The 24053-nt window shown below is 38.7% G+C and overlaps 1 protein-coding gene across 1 annotated transcript; it reads left to right on the top strand.

Moving 5' to 3' along the window:
- Nucleotides 1-457: 457 nt before the first annotated feature.
- Nucleotides 458-15144, top strand: LOC148094382 (uncharacterized). The gene is made up of 3 exons (XM_087823018.1): nucleotides 458-673; nucleotides 3324-3515; nucleotides 14794-15144. The coding sequence occupies exons 1-3, from the start codon at nucleotides 458-460 to the stop codon at nucleotides 14839-14841; spliced, it is 456 nt and encodes a 151-aa protein (XP_087679144.1). The 3' UTR covers nucleotides 14842-15144.
- Nucleotides 15145-24053: the final 8909 nt, after the last annotated feature.

The raw sequence follows: 24053 nt of genomic DNA, 5'->3' as shown, positions 1-24053 counted from the left end.
AAGTTTAAAGTCCTCATTCTTTATTTCACCTAACATCTTTATTTGTTTGAAATTTTTTTATAATTGAAATGTAATCAGCTAGTAATCACTGTTTGCAAAGGGGGATAACTAGGCGAGGCTATTTCAAGTCTGACATTGTCGTTCAGCAGTCAAGGAGTAATCTGCTTCATGCTCAGACATTGTGCTTGGGGCTTTCAGTAGTTAGCTAGTTACGAACTAGCCTAAGCTTAGTGTCTAGGTGGGAGTTTTGACATCCATTAGAGATAAAAGTTGTGCCACTGATGCATGAAAAATGAAGCACAGAGTAAACTCTGCACAGTGAGTATATTTGTACATTCAAAATAGAATTATTGTACTTGCATATTTCTTTAATAAGTATAGTAATTTCACTAAATCATATTTTTTCAAATTTTACCAGGTGTTTTTAGGTCCTAAGTGAAAATGTTTGACAATAGTAATGTTTACAGACCATCCTATCCTGTCCAGTCACAGCCGCCTAGCTCTCCTTCCTTCCCCTCAGCTTTCGCAGTTGATAGTTAACGCAGGAGGAGTTGCCGCCGTGATTGACTGCATTGGGTCCTGCAAAGGAAACATAAGGCTGCCTGGCATCATGATGCTGGGCTATGTGGCGGCTCATTCGGAGAACCTGGCAATGGCGGTGATCATTAGCAAGGTTTGTTCTTGATTTTCTTCTGGTTACTGCAGTGAGATATTCTAAGACAGAACCACAGTAATACTCTCCCACAGGTTATCAAATATGACTGACCAGAGTGAAAGGAACCTGAAGAATTATTTGGCATGTTGTCAAGGCTTATTAGTAAGTTTTTGAAAGCAATGCTTGAAGTAAGGTTTACTCTGTAGGCAGTTTAAAGTTTTACTCAGTATTTAATATCTACAAAATATCAATACTTCCAAATATTAGTATTACCTGTTTTGAAATACTCAGTGTGTTTGCATCCTGAAGGGTGACTGTGTACATTTACAAACACGTGAAGCACACTGTGACTAAAGACAACTAGTGTAATTACATGCCCAGGAGTCATCCTCCCCTTTCCTGTCATTTGGGTAGAAGATGACAACGGCTAGGACATCCCTTCTTATCCATTTTCCTTCCGCTTTCATGAACTAATTTCTCTTTTTAGATGAAGGCAATTCAGAGCACATGTCAGAGAGCGATGCTGTGTCGTTGTTTTAGGAATTTGCTTCATCTCAATTTACAATTTGGTATTAACCCACCATACAGTGTAGCCTTGACACATAGTAGGTGCTCAAAAATATTGATTGAGTGCATAAATATGGATCTGAGCAATGCTTCAGAGGCTGTGTGCTTCGTGTCTCCAGCAACCCTCTAGCGTGTGGGTTTCTTATCAGCATGGGAAATCTGCTCTGTATGTTAAACAGAAGTGTGGATTTTTTTTATCCCTTGCTAATCCTCAGAATAAAAGGGACCCTCAGATCTTTATTTTCTACCTATTCCTTGATAATTCTTTGCTTTACTTGGTTTTTATCCTACGCTTTTCCTTTTGTTCTTTTATTACCAGAGACTATGATAGTGACTAGAATAGTAGTGCTGCTTTCTGAAGGGTCACTGTGGGGATATTACTGGGATTTTTGATTCTTGGTTCCGCTGTGGATCGTCAGAAAGCTTACACATAGGAAGAAAGATGAAAGCAGCAGCAATTGCTTTTGCTTTCTCTATGTCCTCCCCAAACTAACCAGGAGGCGCTCCCCTCCTTTGGTCGAGGGCAGAGTTGCTGCTGGCCTCTCCCACCTACTTGTCTCTCAGTTGGTTGAAGATCAAGGCGGCAGCAGCAGTTTGAGGCAAATGCACAGTTCTGTGTCTTTCTTTCTTTTCCCCACATAGCACCCTAAGGATTAATAGCAGCACTTCACATTTAAATAATACTTTATACTTTTCCAAGCACATGCATGTTTCTTCTCTTGTTTGCTATTCATAACATCTGAGGCCAGTGAGTCAGAGTCTGGAGGATGGGGTTGGGGGGGCTGACTTCGCTCCCTCCAGCTTCTGCAGTTTTGATACGTCCCAGAGAACAGACTTTCTGTTAAGTTGCCTCATTGGGAAGACAGGTCTGACCTTTTGTATTGCCAGACAAACAGTTTTAGTTGGAAGAAAGAAGCCAATGAAGAAATATGGCAGATCTCTTCAAGAAATTGGTCTTAATAACCAAATGTAAAGGCACAGGGGAAAAAGTGTGTATGATCACTTGGACTTTGCTATGGGAGCATGGCAATGTGACATTGGCCTTAGTGGTACTAAATTTAAGGTGATAATTGTTATAGTCTCAAATTAGTTATAAAATCATTCCTATACAGAATCCAGAATTATAATTTGATTTGGCTATTTGATGCTGCCTTAGATATAGAAACAGATGTATTTGAGGTCATTTAATTCTGTTTTGATTATTTCGATAAAACTGAAGCTGAAAGTTCAAAATACAAGCACATGCTATTTGTGTGACAAAAGTAATCATTTCTACTTTGACATTCAGTCATGTTAAAATAGGCAAAACTATCATTTAAAAGTTAACCAAGTCCTGGCTGGTGTGGCTCCGTTGCCTGAGCATCGTCACATGCACCAAAAGGTCACCAGTTTGATTCCTGGTCAGGACAGGGCTCGATCCCCAGTGGGGTCGGGCAGGGGGCAGATGACTGATGTTTCTCACACAGATGTTTCTCTCTCTCCCTCTCTCTCTCCCTCCCTTCCCTCCTTTTCTAAGATAAATTTTAAAACATATTTAAAATAAAATAAAATAAATTAAAAATTGACCAAAATGAATGGAAATGTATTTACTAGTTCAGGAAAGGTTTTGTATTTAATGTAAAAGTTACTTAAAATAGAATTCTGGCTCATATTACTCATTGGATTTCAAATCTATAGTAGTTATTTTGTCGTCAGATCCGCTATACTTAGTGAAAAGACAATTTAAAGGATTCTAAGTTAACTTTTTTAACAAAGGAAAATAAAAGTCTTCAAAATCTAAACATTTTAAATTTGTCACAGTGGAATCTGATTTTCCCTATATATAAATCTGTGGTATCTGTTGTTTGGCTGAATGCCTCTGTTTGGGGAGTAAAGGCTAGCAGAGATAATTTAGTTGGATTGTAATGGATAATTAAGGTAAACTGGTTCTAGTCATTTTATTGACTTGAAAAATGACAGCCCCTGTGCTGTGCTCATTTATTGAACCATTTAGGAACAAAAGGGTCAAGGCCAAAATGATTTCTTCTAATGTCTGAGAGACACAGAAGGCTCTAATCCTGCTCTAGAGTCGTAACACTTGCTCTTTTGATCAACGCTGCAGGGTGTACCCCAGTTGTCAGTCTGCTTGTCAGAAGAACCAGAAGACCATATTAAGGCTGCTACTGCCTGGGCCTTGGCACAGATTGGGAGACACACTCCGGAGCATGCCCGGGCTGTCGCGGTCACAAACATTCTGCCAGTGCTGCTTGCTTTGTACATGTCACCAGAAAGCTCTGAGGATCTTCAAGTAAAAGTAAGTGCTTGATTCTTACTGTTTTGTGAAGATTTGTTGGATTTTGACTTGATAGGTAATTTAAAATGTCTTAATTTTCATTATGGACAATATTGCTTTTATGAGTCAAAAAATACAAATTTATCAGAACTGAGGAGTCTTCTTTGAAAATGGGTTACTCTTGTCTCTAAAAATCAGTGATATGTTTTAAAGAAAGATCTCTGCAGGTGCAGGGTTGTTTGTAAAGTGAATGTCTGGCAGTTGCCTTCCATATTCCTGCTAACTTTTCTTATAGAATAGGAATTGAAGAATTTTGAAGTTGGAATTGGCTGCAGAGAACTTTAGTCCATCTTACATCAAAAAATTGAGTCCAAAAGAATTTAAGGTGCTTTCTAATGTATAATGTAACTGGGCAGGGGGTGTTCCTGAAGCCACAATTCACCTCTCCTAACTCCAAGTCTGCCTGTTTTTTAAATTGTATGTCTGAAATTTATTCCTTAAGAGGAAAATGTCCACAGTATTCACTAAATTAAACATCTTTAAATATGCATTTTTAAAACTCCAGCTTTCTGAAAAAAACATTATTAGCTACTAAAATGATTCACGAAACATGAATAAAAAGTAGGATGGTTGTTTAATAATTATAGAATCGTAAAGAAAGAAAATGTTTCCCAGTATACTGCCTTATTAGGAAAATGTAACTTTTTGAAAACAGCATTTAGAATTGATTTGGATTTAAAGAAGTGCACAGACACACGGGACATTCTCAAAGATAGACCACACATTAGGACACAAAACAAGTCTCTATAAGTTCAAGAAGATTGAAATCATTTCAGGCATCTTCTCAGATCATGATGGCATGAAACTAGAAATCAACTACAATAAAAACACTAAAAGACATTTAAACACATGGAGACTGAAAAGCATATTTTTAAACAATGAATGGGTTACCAAAGAGATTAAGAAAGAAATAAAAAACTTCCTGGAAACAAATAAAAATGAACACACAACAACTCCAAATCTATGGGACACAATGAAAGAAGTCCTGAGAGGAAAGTTTATAGCACTACAAGCCTACCTTAGAAAACAAGAAAAACTTTTAATAGACTCTCTAACCCTACAACTTAAAAACTTAGAAAGGGAACAACAGGAAAAGCCCAAACTAAGTAGAAGGAAAGAAATAATAAAGATTAGAGCAGAAATAAATGACATAGAGACTAAAAAACAATACAAAAGATCAATGAAACCAAGAGCTGGTTCTTTGAAAAGATAAACAAGATTGATCAACCTTTAGCCAGACTCATCAAGAAACAAAGAGAGAAAACCCAGATAAACAAAATCAGAGACAAAAGAGGTGAAATAACAACTGACCCAACAGAAATACAAAGGATTGTAAGAAAATACTATGAACTATATGCCACCAAGCTGGACAACTTGGGATGAATTCCTAGAAAAATACAACCTTTCAAAACTCAATCAGGAAGAGTCAGAAAGTCTAAACAGGCCAATAACTGCTGATGAAATTGAAGCAGTAATCAAAGGGCTCCCGACACACAAAAGCCCTGGCCCAGATGGCTTTACAGGGGAGTTTTACCAAACATTCAAAGAAGAATTAACACCTATCCTCCTCAAACTATTTCAAAATATCCAAGAGGAAGGAACACTTCCAAACTCTTTTTGAGAGGCCAGCATTAGCCTAATTCCAAAACCAGATAAAGACACTACAAAGAAAGAGAATTACAGACCAATATCCCTGATGAACATAGATGCTAAAATCCTCAACAAAATATTAGCAAATTGGATCCAGCAATATATTAAAAGGATCATACACCATGACCAAGTGGGATTTATTCCAGGGATGCAAGGCTGGTATAATATTCGCAAATCAACAAATGTGATACATCACATAAACAAACTGAAAGATAAAAATCACATGATCATATCAATAGATGCAGAAAAAGCATTCGATAAAATTCAACACCCATTTTTGATAAAAACTCTCAGCAACATGGGAATAGAGGGATCATACCTCAACATAATAAAGGCCATATATGACAAACCTATAGCCAACATCATACTCAATGGACAAAAACTAAAACCATTTCCCCTAAGAACCAGGAACAAGACAGGAGTGTCCACTTTCACCACTCTTATTCAACATAGTACTGGAAGTCCTAGCCACAGCGATTAGACAAGAAGAAAACATAAAAGGTATCCAAATTGGAAAGGAAGTAACAAAACTGTCATTATTTGCATATGACATGATATTGTACATAGAGAATCCTAAAGACTCCACCAGAAAACTACTAGATTTAATAAATGAATTCAGCAAGGTAGCAGGATATAAAATTAACACCCAGAAATTGATGGCATTTTTATACACCAATAATGAACTCTCAGAAACAGAAACTAAAAAAACAATCCCATTTACCATTGCAACTAAAAAAATAAGATACCTAGGAATAAACTTAACCAAAGATGTAAAAGACCTTTACTCAGAAAACTACAGGACACTGAAAAAAGAAATAGAGGAAGGTTTAAACAAGTGGAAGAACATATCATGCTCATGGATTGGAAGAATTAATATCATTAAAATGTCCATACTACCCAAAGCAATTTATAAATTCAATGCAATCCCTATTAAAATACCAACAGCATATTTCACAGATCTAGAAAAAACACTTCGAAAATTTATCTGGAGCCAAAAAACACCCCAAATAGCCATGGCAATCTTGAGAAAGAAGAACAAAGTTGGAGGAATCAAAATACCAGATATCAAGTTATAATACAAAGCCACTGTAATCAAAACAGCGTGGTACTGGCATAAGAACAGACATATTCATCAGTGGAACAGAACAGAGAACCCAGAAATTGACCCATGCCATTATGGTCAATTAATATTTAACGAAGGAAGCAAGAACATACAATGGAGTAAAGACAGTCTTTTCAATAAATGGTGTTGGAAAAGTTGGACAGATACAAGCAAAAAAGTGAAACTGGACCACCAACTTATACCATACCCAAAAGTAAATTCAAAATGGATAGAAGATTTAAATGTAAGGCATGAAACCATAAAAATCCTAGAGGAAAACATAGGCATTAAAATCTCAGACATCATAGCAATGTGTTTGCTGATACATCTAGGGCAAGAGAAACTAAGGAGAAAATAAACAAATGGGACTGCATCAAAATAAAAAGCTTCTGCACAGCAAAGGAAACCATCAACAAAATGAAAAGGGAGCCCACTGTATGGGAGAACATATTTGCCAATGACACATCGGATAAAGGGTTAATATCCAAAATATATAAGGAACTTATACAACTTAACAAAAGACAAACAATCCAATTAAAAAATGGGCAATGGACCTAAATAGACACTTCTCCAAAGAGGACATACAAGTGGCTAAGAGACATATGAAAAAATGCTCAACGTCCCTAATCATCAGAGAGATGCAAATTAAAACCCCAGTGAGGTGTCACTTCACACCTGTCAGAATGGCTCCATCAACAAGTCAACAAAGGACAAGTGCTGGCGAGGGTGTGGAGAAAAGGGCTCCCTAGTACACTGCTGGTGGGAATGCAGACTGGGGCAGCCACTATGGAAAACAGTATGGAGGTTCCTCAAAAGATTAAAAATTGACCTGCCATTTGACCCAGTGATCCCACTTCTGGGAATATATCCTAAGGAACCCCAAACACCAATTGCAAAGAACTTACGCACCTCTATGTTCATAGCAGCGCAATTCACAATAGCTAAGATTTGGAAACAGCCCAGTGTCCATTAGTAGATGAGTCAATAAAAAGCTGTGGCACATTCACACCGTGGAATACTATGCGGCTGTGAAGAAGAAGGACCTTTTGGCCTTTGGCACAGCATGGAGGGAACTAGAGAGTATTAAGCTAAGTGAAATAAGCCAGTCAGAGAAGGACAAGTACCAAATGATCTCAATAAACAAAATAAACTGATGAACAAAGTGGGTCCAGTAACATAGAAGCTTGGAACAAACTGAGGGATCTCAGAGGGAAAGCAGGGAGGGGGGTGTGAGTGGGGAGAGATTAATCAGGGAACTTGTATGTTTATGGGCATGGCCCATGGATGGGGTCATTGGTGTGGGGAGGGCCTGGGGGTGGGATGGATGTGGGGTGGAAGGGATCAGTGGGGTTAAAAGGGGGACATCTGTAATGGTCTCATCAATAAAGGTAAAGAAACATTAAAGAAATAAAAATAAAAGTAAAAAAATAATAAAGAAGTGCACAGAAAAGACAATAATTCAAAGTAAAATTAACAGTAAGTTAAATTATATTTACATTTTAAAACAATAAATTAACAAATAAGAAAACACATTTGCTGAAACAACTTTAGATGATACAATGAGGCAGGAAATTAATTAGAACTGTATAGTTCAGGGATTCTGAAATTTATATATAGTGAATCATTTTTCAATCAATTTGTATATTTATAAATTTAAAAGTTTATAATATATAAATTTTTAAAAAGTAAATGATGTTTATTTGGTTATGTTTACATGTTATTTCTCTACAAAGTCATTGAGTGAAATTGATTTCTAAGATGAAAGTTTTTTCATTTTTTATGACTTTCTAGATCAAAGAATGATTTGGTAGATTTGGAGATTCCCTTGTATTTCTCTGATGTTGACTGATTGCCTGGCAATGCTTGGTAGGAAGAGTAAGATTGACAATGTGCTAAGGCCTTTTCCCATTTAACAAATTCTGTGATTCCTTGACTTTCTGGTTGAGAAACCACAATTCTATTTTCAGTTTTGAGCTGTCCAGGACAGCGTATTATATACATGTAATTTTAACCTATACATGTATTTCTCCTTTGACCTCGCATTTCTTTATCCCATTATAATTATTGTCCTTTCTTTCCCCCTCTTCCCTCCCCGGCCCCCAAACTCTTCTCTCCTCCTCCCTCTTCCCACAGCCCGCCCTCCTGCCCCTCCCCCCTAGTGATCCAATGACTCTGGCCTCTGCAGGGTCTCTACAGGCATAAGCTGTGCTGCCCTGGCTGTAATATAATTATGTTCAACTTCTAGATTTTCCACAGATACATTATTAATATCCCCAAAAAAGTCTCTATCACTTTCAGATTCCTGCACTTAACAGTTTCATTTTCCTGTAAGTTTTGGAAATAAAGGAATGTGTGAGCTAAAGCATGAATAATAGTGGAGTCGAGAGTAATTATAGCTGAGAACCCTTGCAAATAGTCTATTAGGTCACACTGTACAGGGGTGGGGGAAAGTACGTTTACAATTGTAATACAAATAAATATAATAATTAATAAATAATACAAGAATAAACTGTTTCATGTACTGACAACTGTAAACCAACTTTTACGCACCCCGTATACTTTATATACTAAGTTATATAACTCACTTTTAAATAAGTTATTTTGATATTATGACATATAAATATCACTGGAGTAAAATACAATTTTTATTGTGTTTTATTTTAACAAAGGTGGTTTTAGTAAAATATTTAGGTTTACTAATAGAAGTTAAGGCTCCTTCAGCCTACATTTGATACAATATTTACTTTCGGGAAATACACTGGGTATTAAATTCAGTTCTGTCTGTCGTTGTCCTATTAGCAATCTTCCAAGACTTTAAGTCCATCCAAATATTTTCTTCATGTAGGAACTGGATCACCCTTTTTTTCCTACCTCAGCGTCTCTTGGATTCTGTCAGTTGGTGGATGAGAGTCCAAGTCTGTCTGATTCGACACCATCTCAGTAGGGAAAATGCAGGAGCTCAGGAACTAATGGTATTTCTCATTTGTTACCCTGCAGGAGCTTTCAGATTTTAAGGCCATGTTGAAGTTTATTTTGTCCAGAGGCTTATCACTTCTGTAAGCATTCTCTAATCGGTTCTGGTCCAAGAGACCAATGAGCAGCCCCTTGAAATTTCTTGCACATTTTTACGTAGCCTTACTCTATGTCTGTGCCTGTGGTATTTCAAATACCTGATTAAAAACTGATAAAACATCTTTTATTTAATAAGCTTACCTACATATATTTTTTAGATATTCAGGCAACTGCATTTTCATTTGTTTTGAGTTAGAGGCGTCCTATTGAAATGTTCCATGTTAGTTTTGGCATTTGAGTAAGTTCATTCTATCACCTTATTTATAAAACTATTTCAAAGATAATTCCTTGATTTATTGTGTTCTTATTATGATGGCTGTTCCCTTTAATTTTTTAGCAGCTTTATTGAAATATAATTCATATACCATATAGTTTATCCATTTAAAGTGTAAAATCATTGGCTTTTAAATTCACAGAATTGTGCAGCCACACCTCAGTCTAATTTTAGAGCATATTTATTCACCCATATTGCCCTAACCTAACCCCAGACACCATTAATTTACTTTCTGCCTTTGTGTATTTTTGTCTTCTGGAGATTTAATTTAAAATGAATCATTCAACTGGAGAGTACTATGCTAAGCAAAATAAGCCAGTCAGAGAAAGACAAGTATCACAATAAACTGATGAACAGAATAGATCCAGAGGCAGACTGAGGAATCTCAGAGGGAAGGCAGGGGGTGGGGAGTGGGTGGGGAGAGATTAGTCAAAGAATTTACAGGCATAAATGCATAACCCGAGGATACAGGCGATAGTATAGGGAAGGCTGGGGGTTGGTCAGGTGCAGGATAGAAGGGTTCAGTGGGGGGGAGGGGATATCTGTAATACTTTCAGCAATAAAGATAAATTAAAATAAGATAAAGCAAATCATACAATGTATGTGGCCTTTTGTGCCTGTTTTCTTTCACTTAGCACAAGTTTCAAGGCTCATTCTTGTATAGCATGTATCAACATTTTGTTCCTGTTGCAAAATAATATTTTATTATATTGATACACCACATTTTGTTTAGCCATTTACCAAGTGATGAGCATTTGGGTTGTTTCTACTCTTTGACTATTATGAATCATGTTGCTATGAACATTATTGTACAAGTTTTTGTGTGGACTGTTTTTATTTCTCTTGGGTAGGTACTGAGCAGTGTAATTGCTAGCTCATATGACAGCTAACATTTTGATAAACCACCAAACTGTTTTCCAATGCGAGCACCAGTTTGTATTCCCATCAGCAATGTATGTGGATTTCAATTTCCACATCCTTGTCAGTAGTTGTATTTGTTTTTTTATTATAGCCATCCTTGTAGGTCTGAATTGGTGTCTCACTGTGGTTTTGATTTGTATTTCCCTGATGGCTAATTGTCAGGAACCAGCCTGAAAGACTAACAAACCTGAGTTTGGGGGGGAGGGGGGGTTAACGAGACAAACAAAGTCATGGGATCAGGAGGGCTGCCCTCCAATGAGGTGCACCCCAAATGGCTTCAGCGCCTTTATTATATAGTGAGTAACAAACAACTGGTAATGAGGTGAGGGTGATACAAAGTAGTTCTTTCAAGGCTGCAAAACACACTTTCAGCGTAAACATCCTGCCTCCTGCATGAGCCCAGGCCTTGGTAATTATCTTTATTTTGGCTCCTCACAGGAACTTGTGGCGAGGGTCGAGTCCCTGGCTCCAGGCCCTCAGGTGGCGTGGACCATGTCCAGACACGTCACCGGCTCCCAACACACTTGTACATACTAGTGTAAGCTGCTGCTGTAATGAAAAGCAAGTGCCTCTCAAAGCCCATAAACTTTAATTCACCACTTTCTAATATCTTTCCTATTGTACACCAAACATTATATAATATTTCTATCATATGTCCTTCCCTATTAATAAGTGGATCCTTCTGGGACTCTTTTGGACCTTTCTTTCTGCTGAAAGAATTAGATTTTGCTCTAGGCTCTGAAATGGGACAGAATGGTCTATTAATTGAATGATCTCAATGTCCATCCTGAACTCAGAGACACTTCCTATCCCAAAATTGTGTATACAAACCATATTTCCCAATGTAGCCTCCCAGGGTTTCTGCAGTGAGATCAAATAACAATGTCAAGATATAAAAATTAAATATTCCAAATTACCCTTTATAAAATATTTTCCAAATTATGTAAATATGTAGTGATGTTCCAAAATTAAAATAACATCTCTCATTAATTTCGTAGTGATATAATTAAAGGATTATCATCTTAAAAAATTAAAATCCAAAATCTTTCTGTTGAAGTCCAAAAGAGCTAAAGTGTAAAAAAGTCCTGATGTCCTTGTGTGTTACTAATCCAAAGAAATTAAAGTCCCAAATCCCAACTTAAAGGCCGGGGTCATTCTTTGCAGCGTCTCCTTCCGCCCGACTTCAGTTAGATGAATCACCCGGGTCTGCGTTCCTTCAGCAGCTGCGGCCTTTCCGCAGAAGGCGAGCGCAGGACATCAAAACCATGTGTGTTCACTGGGAAGCAGCTCGGGAGCCTCCCTTGGAGGGATTCAAAGCATAAAAAGTTTACACAGCAATTGTTTTCCACGCCTACACATTTTAGAAAACAAAGCAGTCCCCAACTTCTATTACGGTTATCACTCATACAATCATGTTCCAAAACCCAGAACTTAGTATTGTCAAAGACCATGATAGAAACTCAGAAGGATCTAAAAAAGAAAGAGTGGTTTCACATGCTGGTCAACCCACGATGCTTGCTGGGGTCCAGGGTCACGGGGAGACAAGTGCTGTTCATCCACCCAGCAGAGCAGCGTCAGTCACTCTAGTAAGAAATGAGGAACGCCACACGTGACAAAATGGGTGAACTTTGACATCACGCTAAGTGAAAGGTGCCAACCACAAAAGGCTACACAATGATTGATTCCATTTCTAGGAAATGTCAAGAACAAGCAAATCCATGGGGAAAAATAGAAGCGGATTTGTCGTGACCAGTAGACTGGGGAGGGGAGAGTTGGGACTCGGGGCTTATATGAACAGGGTTTGTTTTTGGTGTGATGGAAATATTCTGGAATTAGGGAGTGGTGATGGTTTGACAACATAGTTGATGTACTAAAAATCACTGACTTGTACACTTTCAAACAGTGAATGTTACGTTACATCCCAATTTTTAAAAAGCAATTGGCAGTTTCCACTCAGAGTCATATGTACCATGGCAAATATAAAACAGGGCCCCACTGGAGCACACAGAAGGGACATTCCAGTTTTGCGTCAGTGTGGCTGGCTTCTGGGTGGCGGGGATGTGTAAGTTGATACCCGAAGGACACGGGAAACGTATGCCAGAAAGAGAACGGCAGCAGGTGCCGAGACTAGGGGTGAGGGGGGCTCCTGTGGAGCCGAATTGCCTCGTTTGCCCAGACGCTGGAGCAAAGGGGCAGAGGAGGGGAAGTGGCACCTAGAGGCAAGTCTGAATTATTTGGCAAAAACAATGGACTTCGGTGTTGTTACTCCATGCAAAGAAATCTGGAGATTTTCCTGAGGGCAGAAGGTAAATGACTGACAAAGTCAGTGACTGGAGATCTAAATGTCGCCCTCGGGTGATAGCTAGGTGAACTGTAGCTGCTTGACTAGGTCCTACGCTGATGAAATCATGAGAAGTGGGTGACGCCCAGATTTCTGGCAACAGTTTCAGCTGACATTCCATCAGCATCACAGAGGAAAGGAAGGGGGTGGCCAGACATGAGAGATGCACGGGCCTGGCTGGGTGGCTCAGCTGTAGGACTGTCCCTTGCAACTAAAGGTTGCAGGTTCGATTCCCATCAGGGCACTTACCTAGGTTTCCGGTTTGATGTCCGGTGGGGGCAGGAACTGGAGGTAATCAATTGATGTTTATCTTTCATATCAATGCTTCTCTCTCTATCTAGCTTTCTCTCCCTCCCTCCCTCTCCCTCTAAAATCAGTAAAAACATCTCCTCGGCCGGGGGGGGGGGGGGGGGGGGATTTAAAAAAGAGAGACATACACGGACTTTTGAGATTTCTAAAAGCTACAGGACACGATGAGTAGATGCAGAATAAGCGCATCTTCCTCACGCTGCGCTTTCACTGTTCACTCACTTCGGACAAGAAAACACGTGGTGCAGCGCCTGTTACCCGAACATGGAAAATGCCCTTTCCCACTTACAGTGTGTTTCAGAAATCAATCATGTTTCAATTTAATTAGCAAATTTTGGCAACATACCTTCTTTTAGTTTTCTAGTTAGAGTTTTTTTCAAGCTCCTGCTGCATCTGAAGGAAGTCAAATATATTTATACTATTTCAGTTTAATAAGAGACATTATTATAGGAATGATAAAGAGTTTATGAAATGCGTCCTTTAAACAATGCTTTTAGAGACTAGACCTAACTTGGGGATTGCGTAAACAGAAAAATAATCACATAAATAAGATAAACTCAATTTCTACTATTTTAATTTTAGATAACAGAAAGCATGTATATGTAATGCTATTGAGATTAACCTGATAAAAAGCATAATTAATCTTGGTCTGTTGAATAAACATAACTTGAGAAAAGTGATGTTTCATCCCATTGGTTCAAAGAAGTTCAAACGAGTCAAGTCATATCTCACACTGAGTGCATTACTTTGCAAGTCTTAGAAAAACTTCCCTTTTTAAAAGTTTAAGGACTTGTTTTCCATTTTAATGAATTTTTCCTTAAAGTGACTTTTCTATTCTTACACTTTTAGAAAATTAAAATCTCAAAGTATGTTCTATGCCATTAGTTTTTCAACCTAAAATGACAAAAGCGGTACTGTCATAGGTCATGTGAAAATTCTACCAGCAAAAATAAATAAATAAATAAAGCTATTTTGCTGTCTGTTCTATGACTGAAACATTTCTTTCTAGAAATTAGGGATACATTTGGAAACATTCAACTAACTATAATTATAGTCTTCTTCACTATAAAATGTGTGGGGATATTGCAAACCGCATTACATATCCCAATCTAGAGTATTCTTAACTTAAGCCTTTCCTGTAAAAGGTATCCTCTCCCTAAAAGCCTGAAACGGCGTTTAAAATACTCTGCTAAACATAAACACTGTGGCGATCATGATAATGTGATACCCAATGCCTTTCCAAGTTTTAGGTGTGAAGACAAATTTGTTGCCTGAGATGTTCCCCAGTATTTTCAGAGGCTGTTCTCCGTCACACTTTACCAGGAGCATGAGCGACAGGCCTTATTACACGGAGAGGGTGGCAGCGACCTTGCTCGACAGGCCTTGTGGTACTAACTCAGCACCTCACAGAGAGAGGCCTTTACTGAATCAATTTTATGTTACCATTAATAAACAATACGTACAATGTAAAGCACATTTTTACACAACTTGAATTAAGAAACCACTAATGTGACTATCTTTTCCCCAAAAAGCGCTTTTCCTAAATATTTATTTATTTATTTATTTCTAGGTGAGGATTCTGTTCAGATGGTGGAAGGAGCTTGAAGTCCAACATTAATAAGGAGAACGCATCTGCAGTTTTATTTACATTTTTCCATTTACCAAAAATATAGAAAGGTGAGGAACTTATGCACATAAAAACAATGCATCGGTAACTTTAAATTCAAAGGATTTATAATTAGAAGGATTTTTCTCACTACTGGTAGTTCTCAAACTATATCCCATAGGAATCTGAGTTTCCACCGGGGACAAGTTAGCATTGCAGAGCTTGAGTCTCCATCCCTCCTTTAGCTAGATAGCTCTAAGTCTCTGTTTTATATAATACAGTTTCATGAAAAAAATATTTTTTAAAGTTCTAGTCTTTGAAAAAAATTTTTTTAAGGTATGAAAATCAGTGATTTAGTCCAAGTCCCCAATTTTACATAAGAGGCAACAAAGGCTCAGAGAGATTATAGGTCGATCGCCCAGGGTCACAAAGCCAACCAGCCACAGGCCAGAAGCGGGCTCTGAGTCTCCCTCCTGAGCCTCGGGCTCCGTGGCAGCTGCTTCCTCACACTCAGGAGAGACACACGGGCTTTTAAGTAACTCAGACAAAACCAAGGCGCAGACCTTTGTCATGGGGCTCAACAATGTTTCAGCATGGGAAATAGCAGCTTTCTAACTAAATTGTAAGTTTCAATGTCATGAATAAAAATCAAGGGATGGAAATTAGCATCACGTCTCCTCTTAGGAGTGGCCGGGACACTCGGTTTATAAAGCGCAGGACAAGAAACGAAGGAGAAAGTCTTCAGTTAAACGGAACAAGCTGAAATGGAGGAAATTCTCCCTTACAAGAACGATTCCTTCCCCCGAATAAAACCTGGTTTACCAAGCCAGTCAAGGCGTGAGTGAGCCATGTTGTGGGTCACCTAGAGCAGGATTTAAAACACGCAGCAGGTCTCTCTTGAGCACCTAGCGTGCTTCTGTCCCACTTTCTCATCCTCAGTCGGTGTGAACGACAGACATGCGCTAATTTCCAGGATGATTTGACCATCAGAAAGGGCAGGGCCCGCCTCCCTGCCTCCCTGCCTCCCTGCCTTCCTCTCCGCAGAGGACCTGGGCTCTCTCCACCCGCCCCTAGAGCAGGGGTTTGCCTGGTGGGCGAGTCCGAGAGAAGGAACTGAGGTCACTCGCCTGCTCAGGGCTCTTCCTGGAGAAGCTGTGTCCCCAAGGGCCAGCAGTGGGTCCCCGCACCTGCCGCTGAGCAGCCTCGGGCGATGCGCCGGGAACCAGCGGGAGGGCGGCTGTCTGCCCGCAGCCCCTGCTCTCATCTCAGAGGGGAAGCGGGTGTCACCTGCCACCTTCCCGCCACAGCTCCAAGAAAGGTGACTCCACAACCCTCACAGAAATGTTTTCTTCGTCCCCGACTTCTACTTAATGTACATTGTCCAAAACAACCCCCACTTTAAAGAGGGGGAAAATTCCATTTTAGAAAGAATGATAGTGAAGCCCATGCCAATAGCAACGCACAACAAATACAAGTAGATGCGCATTCACTCAACACTAACCTGTGGAAAGGCTCCCGTCAAGTTACAGCTGAGATTACGGCTGGGAGGTAATGTCCCATTCTCTTTTTGAGACCAATTTGATAAACACATACAAACCACACACACATACACGTTTCCAAATTTAATATATTTTCAGTAACTGTTGATACTCTTAAGTTAAATTTTTATATCATTCTCATTTTAAATGTTATAGAAATAAGTGTAACATAAAATGTATTAAGATCAAGTACATTTGCCCATTTAAAGCATTGCAATTCATTATCCAACTGTAAATAGGTTAATGTGCAAAGGAAATACACTGCGCAGTTTGTAAATATTAAAAACATGTATTTTGCGGTGAAGAAATGAGGAAAAACTTGTTGATCAAGGAGCTGAAAAGTTAAGTACAGAGAAAATGAATGAAAAAAAGAATAGGAAGAAGTTGGGCAATGACCTGTATCCTTCAAAAGATAAAATTACTATGGGACAGTTGTCTAAATGAGCAAAATGAAGTGGGGTCTTGGGCAATCATATAGCACGTGACTGATACAATAAATGAGTTTATTAAACTCATCTCTGCCTTAGGAGAAACTAGCATAACCGCTGTGAGAGTTTGAATAGAGTTAAAATTCAGAGTGGAAAGGCACTGCCTTGGTGATGTAAACATGAGGCCTGTTTTTAATCGGGAAGATACCTGACTCAACATTGGGTTGAGACACAGTGTTCTGCCTGCCATGTACAAAGTTAAAGTCTTAGGAATATTAACTGTTTTAGCTTTCATGTGTTTGCATCCAAAGAGTTGCTAAACTGAATACACATTTGAGAAATGGGAAAAAATTACTTAAATAAATCATTAGAATTCTAATATTTTCTGAAAGTGTCAGAAATAGACCAAGAACCCAAAATCAATCAGTGTAAAAATGAGTCTTCCTATTTAACACAGATTTAAAGAACAATGACTAAGGAACTGTCATGCCAGGAATCGTGTTAGAAACACAAATACTGAAAAACACTTGAACATAAACTATTTTGAAACAAGAGAAATTTCATCTGTTATACAATTATCTGGAGTGAATTTTTAAGTTTTCAGTTCTTAGGAAAAAATTCTATGTGCAAGAAAATCAAACTAGTCCCTTGGCTGGGTGGCTCAGTTGGTCGGAGCATCAGCCAGCACTCCAAAAAGTGGCAGGTTTGATGATCAGTCAGGGCACATACCTAGGTTGCGGATTTAATCTCCATTCGAGAGGCAACCCATCGATATTTCTCTCTCACATTGATGTTTCTTTCCCTTCCTCTCTAAAAATCTGTTAAAAAAACACACAAAAAAACCATACCCTCGGTTGTGGATTAAAAAAGAAAGAAAATCTAACTAGTGGCATATCTGGTTCAATCTAATTTTAACTTTGTGTTTTATAATATTATTAAATGGCACAATTGAATAAAACTGTGAAATTACTTCTGATGTACAGGATAAACATCCTAGAATTGAACTGGAACGTGAAAACTAAACGTAAAAGTTACCCAAACAGATACGTAGTGACCTATATATACCACTAAATGGAATCAAGTGGGCAAGGCTGACCGTGTGATGGTGAGGGAGGCAACAAATTAAATATTCTGAAAGTGGAGAAAACTGAAAGCACAGATTAGAGCTGTACTTTATTATAGTTATAATTAAAGTCGGAAAAACAATGCTGATTAAGAAAGAACTTCACAGTAGGAATAGTCCAAAATGTTAAAATCTTGAAAATGAAGGGGATTGATAAACAAATTCAATATTAATGCTATTTTTAACATTTCCCTCTCCAGAATCACAGCTTAAAAATCTTTAGAAGTCTGTTGTTTTGTAATGCCCCACCCCAAACCCACCCCATTCTATCATTTCCGTCAGCATGTTACTACCTCATAGAATTATTTTATGTTTTCCTAGTAGCAATAATTAAGTGCCCTGCAACTCTAGAAGGCACCTTCTTTCCGTAAGTCTAAGACTTCTGTAAACAACAACTGTATAACAAGTCTTTCCAGGCATTCTGTAGGGATTTTGTGACCTATCTCTGTATCTTGATAGAGTGGTGCTTTACTCTCTCTTATTAAGTTTAGCATGATTTGGTGAACCAGTGCCCCACAAGGAAGCTATGTATACCTTGGAACCAACATTAAGTTTAAAGTACACTATTTTTTTCAATTTATCTAGAAATACTAAAAAACACACACCTCTTTCCAAAATATTAAAGGAAAAAATTTCCACAAAATCTTCTCTTGCATTGCTTCTACATTTACATTCCTTCATCTTCATCTTGTAAAATGAGACATTACCTGATTTTTCTGGTGAGAACTAACAAGAACATTCTAGGTTTGCATCATACTTAACAATTTACAGAAGTATTTGACATTCATTTTCTTTTTGTACCCAGTAGTCCAGTTTCACAACTTTGAAGCACTTAGACCACATTTTGCCAAAAGGCTATCTAAAAATCCTTAGCTTTCCTCTTCTATGATGTGTTACAATGAAGCCAAATGAAAAAAACAAGAATGACTCTCACTTAGGACAGGCCTATGCTATTTTTCTCTGCATCAAGACCATAAAAGCACCATCGAAACCATAAACCTGTGTGCATTGGCTGAAATGGATATTTTAGTGAGTGACATCAGCATCATGGCAAAGTGAGACGACCCTTTGTATCTCCCCTGAAATCTACAACTAGTCGGCTATCCAGAACCCAACAAAGGCTCCTCTGCTCGACACACTAAGTGGTCCACACACCAGGACCTCAAAGGTGGGCTTATTGGAATGTGCAGGAGAGGCAGGGTGGAGGGAGAACAGGGACAGGCCCATAGCTGCAGCAGGCTGAGCCCACAGCCCCAGCAAACCCAGTAGTTGTGGATGGGTTAGGGTGCAGCCCCCACACTGCAGACCATCAGGGGGCAACAGTCCAGCAGCATTCCTAGCCCCACCCCAAAATCCAGATCCCTGCCCAGTTGCAGCAGTGCTCACACCACCACAGACCAGTAGCAGCAGCAGAGACAAGTCTCCAGCCCCCTGGCCACAGCACAGTGCTGCCAGTGGCCAAGGGGAATGAGGCGGCAGCTCAGTGGGCTCACAAACTGGCTCCCCTCAACTGGCCACATCCCCCTGCCTGCCATGGTGGTGGCGCCCTGAGACCCAGGCAACCCGGATCCAGCACCAGCACCCACCACCCTGGTCAGCCTGCTGCCACCACTCCCATGTCCAAGGCTAAGCCTCCCACACCTTGAATCACCGCACCCCTCTCCCCAAGCTTAAGTAGCACAGTAAGAGAAAACAAATCCTGTGCTACCCCACCACCTGCTGGAAAACTAAAGACAGACCCCAAATTATCAACCTGCTGAATTGTGGAAACCAAATGTCCCTAAATAAGAAAAGTGTTCACTACTTCAAATGCACCAGCAGAGAAACAACCCATTAAACAGCATGGACCACCAAGGTAACACTAACAAAGAAAGAAAATGACAGTTCTCCAGAAAGAAACTCAAAATAACCGCTGGTTGTGATATAAATGAGAGAGAAATCAAAATAGCAGTCATGAAGAAACTCAACAAGACACAAGAAAACTCAAAAGGCAGTTCATTGAGCTCAGAAATAAAATTAGTGAACAGAAGGAGTACTTTACCAAAGAGAAGAAAACTATAAAAAGAACCAAACAAATTCTGGAGCTTAAAGAACTCCATAAAGGAGATGAAGAATGGATATATTAATAACCATGATACACAATGAAGCCTAGTTGCTATTTCAAGACTCCCTATCATTGCCACCTTAGTCACCAGTCATTCAAGTGCTGGCAAGATATACAGACATAAGTGACCCTCATTTTAAAAATTCAAATATATCGGCAAACATACTGCTGCGAGAGATCTCTGAGATTTTGCTGCCTACGTTTTCTTTAAGAATTTATGTCTTTTATCCATTTTGAGTTTATTCTTGTGTATGGTGTGAGTTGGTGGTCTAGCTGCATTTTTTTGCATATACCTGTCCAATTTTCCCAATACCATTTACTGAAGAGACTGTTTTTACTCCATTGTATGCTCTTGCCTCCTTTATCAAATATTAATTGAGCATAAAGGCTTGGGTGAATTTCTGGGTTCTCTATTCTGTTCTATTGATCTATATGCCTGTTCTTGTGCCAGTACCAGGCTGTTTTGATTACAGTGGCTTTGTAGTATAACTTGGTATCTGGTATTGTGATCCCTCCAACTTTGTTCTTCTTTCTCAAGATTGCCGTGGCTATTTAGGGTCCTTTTAGGTTCCATATAAATTTTTGGAGTGTTTGTTCTAGATCTGTGAAATATGCCATTGGTATTTTAATAGGGATTGCACTGAATTTATGGATTGCTTTGGGTAGTATGGACATTTTAATGATGTTAATTCTGCCAATCCATGAATACGGTATATTCTTCCAGTTGTTTATATCTTCCTCTAACTCTTTTTTAAACGTCCTATAGTTTTCAGAGTACAGGTCTTTTACCTCCTTGGCTGAGTTTATTTCTAAGTATCTTAATTTTTTTGTAGAGATGGTAAATGGGATTGCTTTTTTAGTTTCCCTTTCTGAGAGTTCACTATTGTTGTATAAAAATGTGTGATGCCCAGCCAGGATGGCTCAGTGGCTGAGCATCAACCTGTGATCCAGGAGACTGCAACCTGTGATGCAGTTCAATTCCAAGTCAGGGCACATGCCCAGGTTGTGGGCTTGATCCCCAGTGGGGGGTGTGCAGGAGGCAGCTGATCAATGACTCTCTCATCATTGATATTTCTATCTCTCTGTCTCCCTCTACATTTCTTCTCTCTGAAATCAATAAAGATAATATATATACTTTAAAAATTCCTCACACCGGTCAGAATGGCTAACATCAACAAATCATCAAATGAAAAGTGCTGGTGAAGATGTGGAGAAAAGAGAACCCTAGTACACTGCGGGAGGGGGGGATGTAGACTGGTGCAGCCACTATGGAAAACAGTATGGAGTTTCCTCAAAAAATTAAATATGGAACTGCCATTTGACCCAGTGATCCCACTTCTAGGAATATATCCTAAGGAACCCAAAACACCAATCAGAAAGAATATATGCACCCCTATGTTCACAGCAGCTCAATTTACTATATCTAAGATCTGGAAACAGCCCAAGTGCCCATCAGCAGATGAGTGGATAAAAAAGCTGTGGGACATTCACACCATGGAATACTATGCAGCTGTAATAAAAGAAGGATCTCTTACCCTTTGAGACAGCATGGAGGGACCTAGAGAGTATTATGCAAACTGAAATAAGCCAGTTAGAGAAAGACAAAATCACATGATCTCACTCATATGTGGAATCTAATGAACAAAATAAACTAATGAACAAAATAGATCCAAAGACACAGAAGTATAGAACAGACTGACAAATTTCACAGGGAAGTTGGTGGTTGGGTAGTGGGGGGGGGGAGATTAATCAAAGAATTTATATACATATATGCATCACCCATGGACACAGAGAATAGTGTGGAGAAGGCTTGGGGTGCGTGGGCAGGGGCTGATGCTGGGTGGAGGGGATCAGTGGGGGGGGGGGAAGGACATCTGTAATATTTTCAACAATAAAGATAAATTTAAAAAACAAATTAAAAATTCAAATTTTTCCTTAATTTAACTATTTAGAAAATGTACAACTGCTCTGCAAGACATTTTGTAAAAACTGAAATTAAAATTCTGTAAGTAAAGTAGCAATTAAGAATGTTCTCTCACATAAGAAGGTAACAAAAAATATTCACTTAAAAACAGAAATTAATCCTTTTAGTATTACAAGTTTATTTAATTCATAAAAAAGATTCTTGAGGTAGGAGTCCCCAAATTGTATCTTGGAGTAGAATTTCTAATGGGTACAAAACTACTAACATTTCCATCAAAAGGTGTCTCTGGGACTGGCATCATGTAAGGAGGGCTGTGTAAAGATCTGTCCTGTTGCTTCTGCCTGAGAAGTTCGTTTTTGACCTCTGCCATCTTCTCCTTAGTCCTGTGAAGATTGTAAACAACAAATGCTTAGTATTTTATTTTTCCCTAAGTGACGTGCATTTTTTTAAGTAGCCACAATAGTAAATGGAATTTCCCATTAAATAACATTTTAACAATGAAAATGTGTTGGAGCAGGCCTTCTATATTCAAGTATAGGTTCTAAGTTGTTCTAGAGAAGTACTATGTTTCTAGGGAGTGGGGGGAGGGGGTTCCTCACTAACAAGTAATCCAAAGCAGGGAGGGGAGAGAAATGGCTGTGATGTAGGCCGCTTCTCAGGTGACACTTGCTGCCTCCTGGAAGGACTGTACCTACAAGATTCTGGAGGATGCCCTTGGGCATATCTAGTGAACCACTTGAGAGATTTTTTAAAATAATCCCTCAAAGACACTATCAAGCATTTGCTTTCACCGCCCTTGTACAGTACACGCATTACCTTGGGGATTTTAAACATTTCCCATGGAGGCATAATTTAGAGCAACAACCTCTATGGGAACAAGACAGCCTCGCTGGGGATCAAAATGAACGAAAACAGCTCCAGAGGCATCAGCTCATAACACTGTTCCCAAGGCACTGGAGGGGAGCCGCCCTTTCTGTCCTCCCCACCCACCCCCTCAGGGCTCCACCACATTCTTTTTAGCAACTTTGTCAATCATACTGCCCTTCTCCCCTGTTAATCTTTCCCTATTTAACCTAGGTGCCTTTGAGCAGAAAAACTATAAAGGATAGTTTGTCTCGAGGCGCCCTCTAGTGATAATAACAAACGACAATGAAGAAAGTAAATCTACCAAGCGCCAGAATGTGCCCAGCACTTAACCCTTTCAGTTTAAGTTATTTTCTAAAAATAGTTAAACTCGTTAATATTTCTATTTAGGGTAATGACAACAAGCAACTTTATAAAAATATCGCTGTCTAAATTATAAAGCTTCAAAAACACTTAGCTTAAAGACTAGTAGATCATGTAGGTTAACTTAGGAAAATATTAAGGGGGGAAAAATAAAGTCATGTAAAACCAAAAGTGAGGAAGAGATGCAAACTGTCCTGGACAAACATTTGCTAGATAAGTTCATTTACTAACATCATTTTCCAAAATTATACTACTTGGTTAACTTCCATTCCTACTAATCTTATGAACCTGGCTTGATAAAAATTATGCTTTAGAAACTAATTAATGAGGTTAGTTTATTTTCTCTGATTTTGTGTTCTGACTTACTTGACTAGTTGATTTGACAATGACTTTGTACATTGGTTTTCTCTCAGGTAGAGTTGCTCATATTTTTCAAAGGTTTTCATTTCAGAGAGTTCAGATTCCAGATCTTTAATTCTGAGTTCCAATTCTCTTCTTAATGAAGCATTATAATTCTTTCTTAACTGCTCTAGATTTTCTTGAGATGATTTCACCTAAAGCAAATAAGGATACATTTTAAAAATAAGTATAATTTGAATAATTATATTTGTTTCCTTTAATTTTGAGTCGAGTCACAGAGCAGCTTTAAACATGAAAGTAAGCTGGTTTAAAATATTATGACAACTAAATTAAATCTAAATTATAAAGTTAAATCTTCCTTTTTTATTTAAATTTTATATTGTTAATACTATTGTAGATGTCCCCCATTTTCTGCCCCTTTGCTGCCTCTAACAAGCCCACCCCCCTCCCCTCCTTGGCCATCACCACACTGTTGTCTGTGTCCATGGTCTATGCATAGATGTTCTTTAGCTAATCCCTT

This window comes from Miniopterus natalensis, chromosome 1 (genome assembly GCF_054644295.1).
Source record: "Miniopterus natalensis isolate mMinNat1 chromosome 1, mMinNat1.hap1, whole genome shotgun sequence".
NCBI lineage: Eukaryota > Metazoa > Chordata > Mammalia > Chiroptera > Miniopteridae > Miniopterus > Miniopterus natalensis.
Note: the sequence above shows the minus strand (reverse complement) of the source record. Positions and strands in the feature narration are given on the sequence as shown.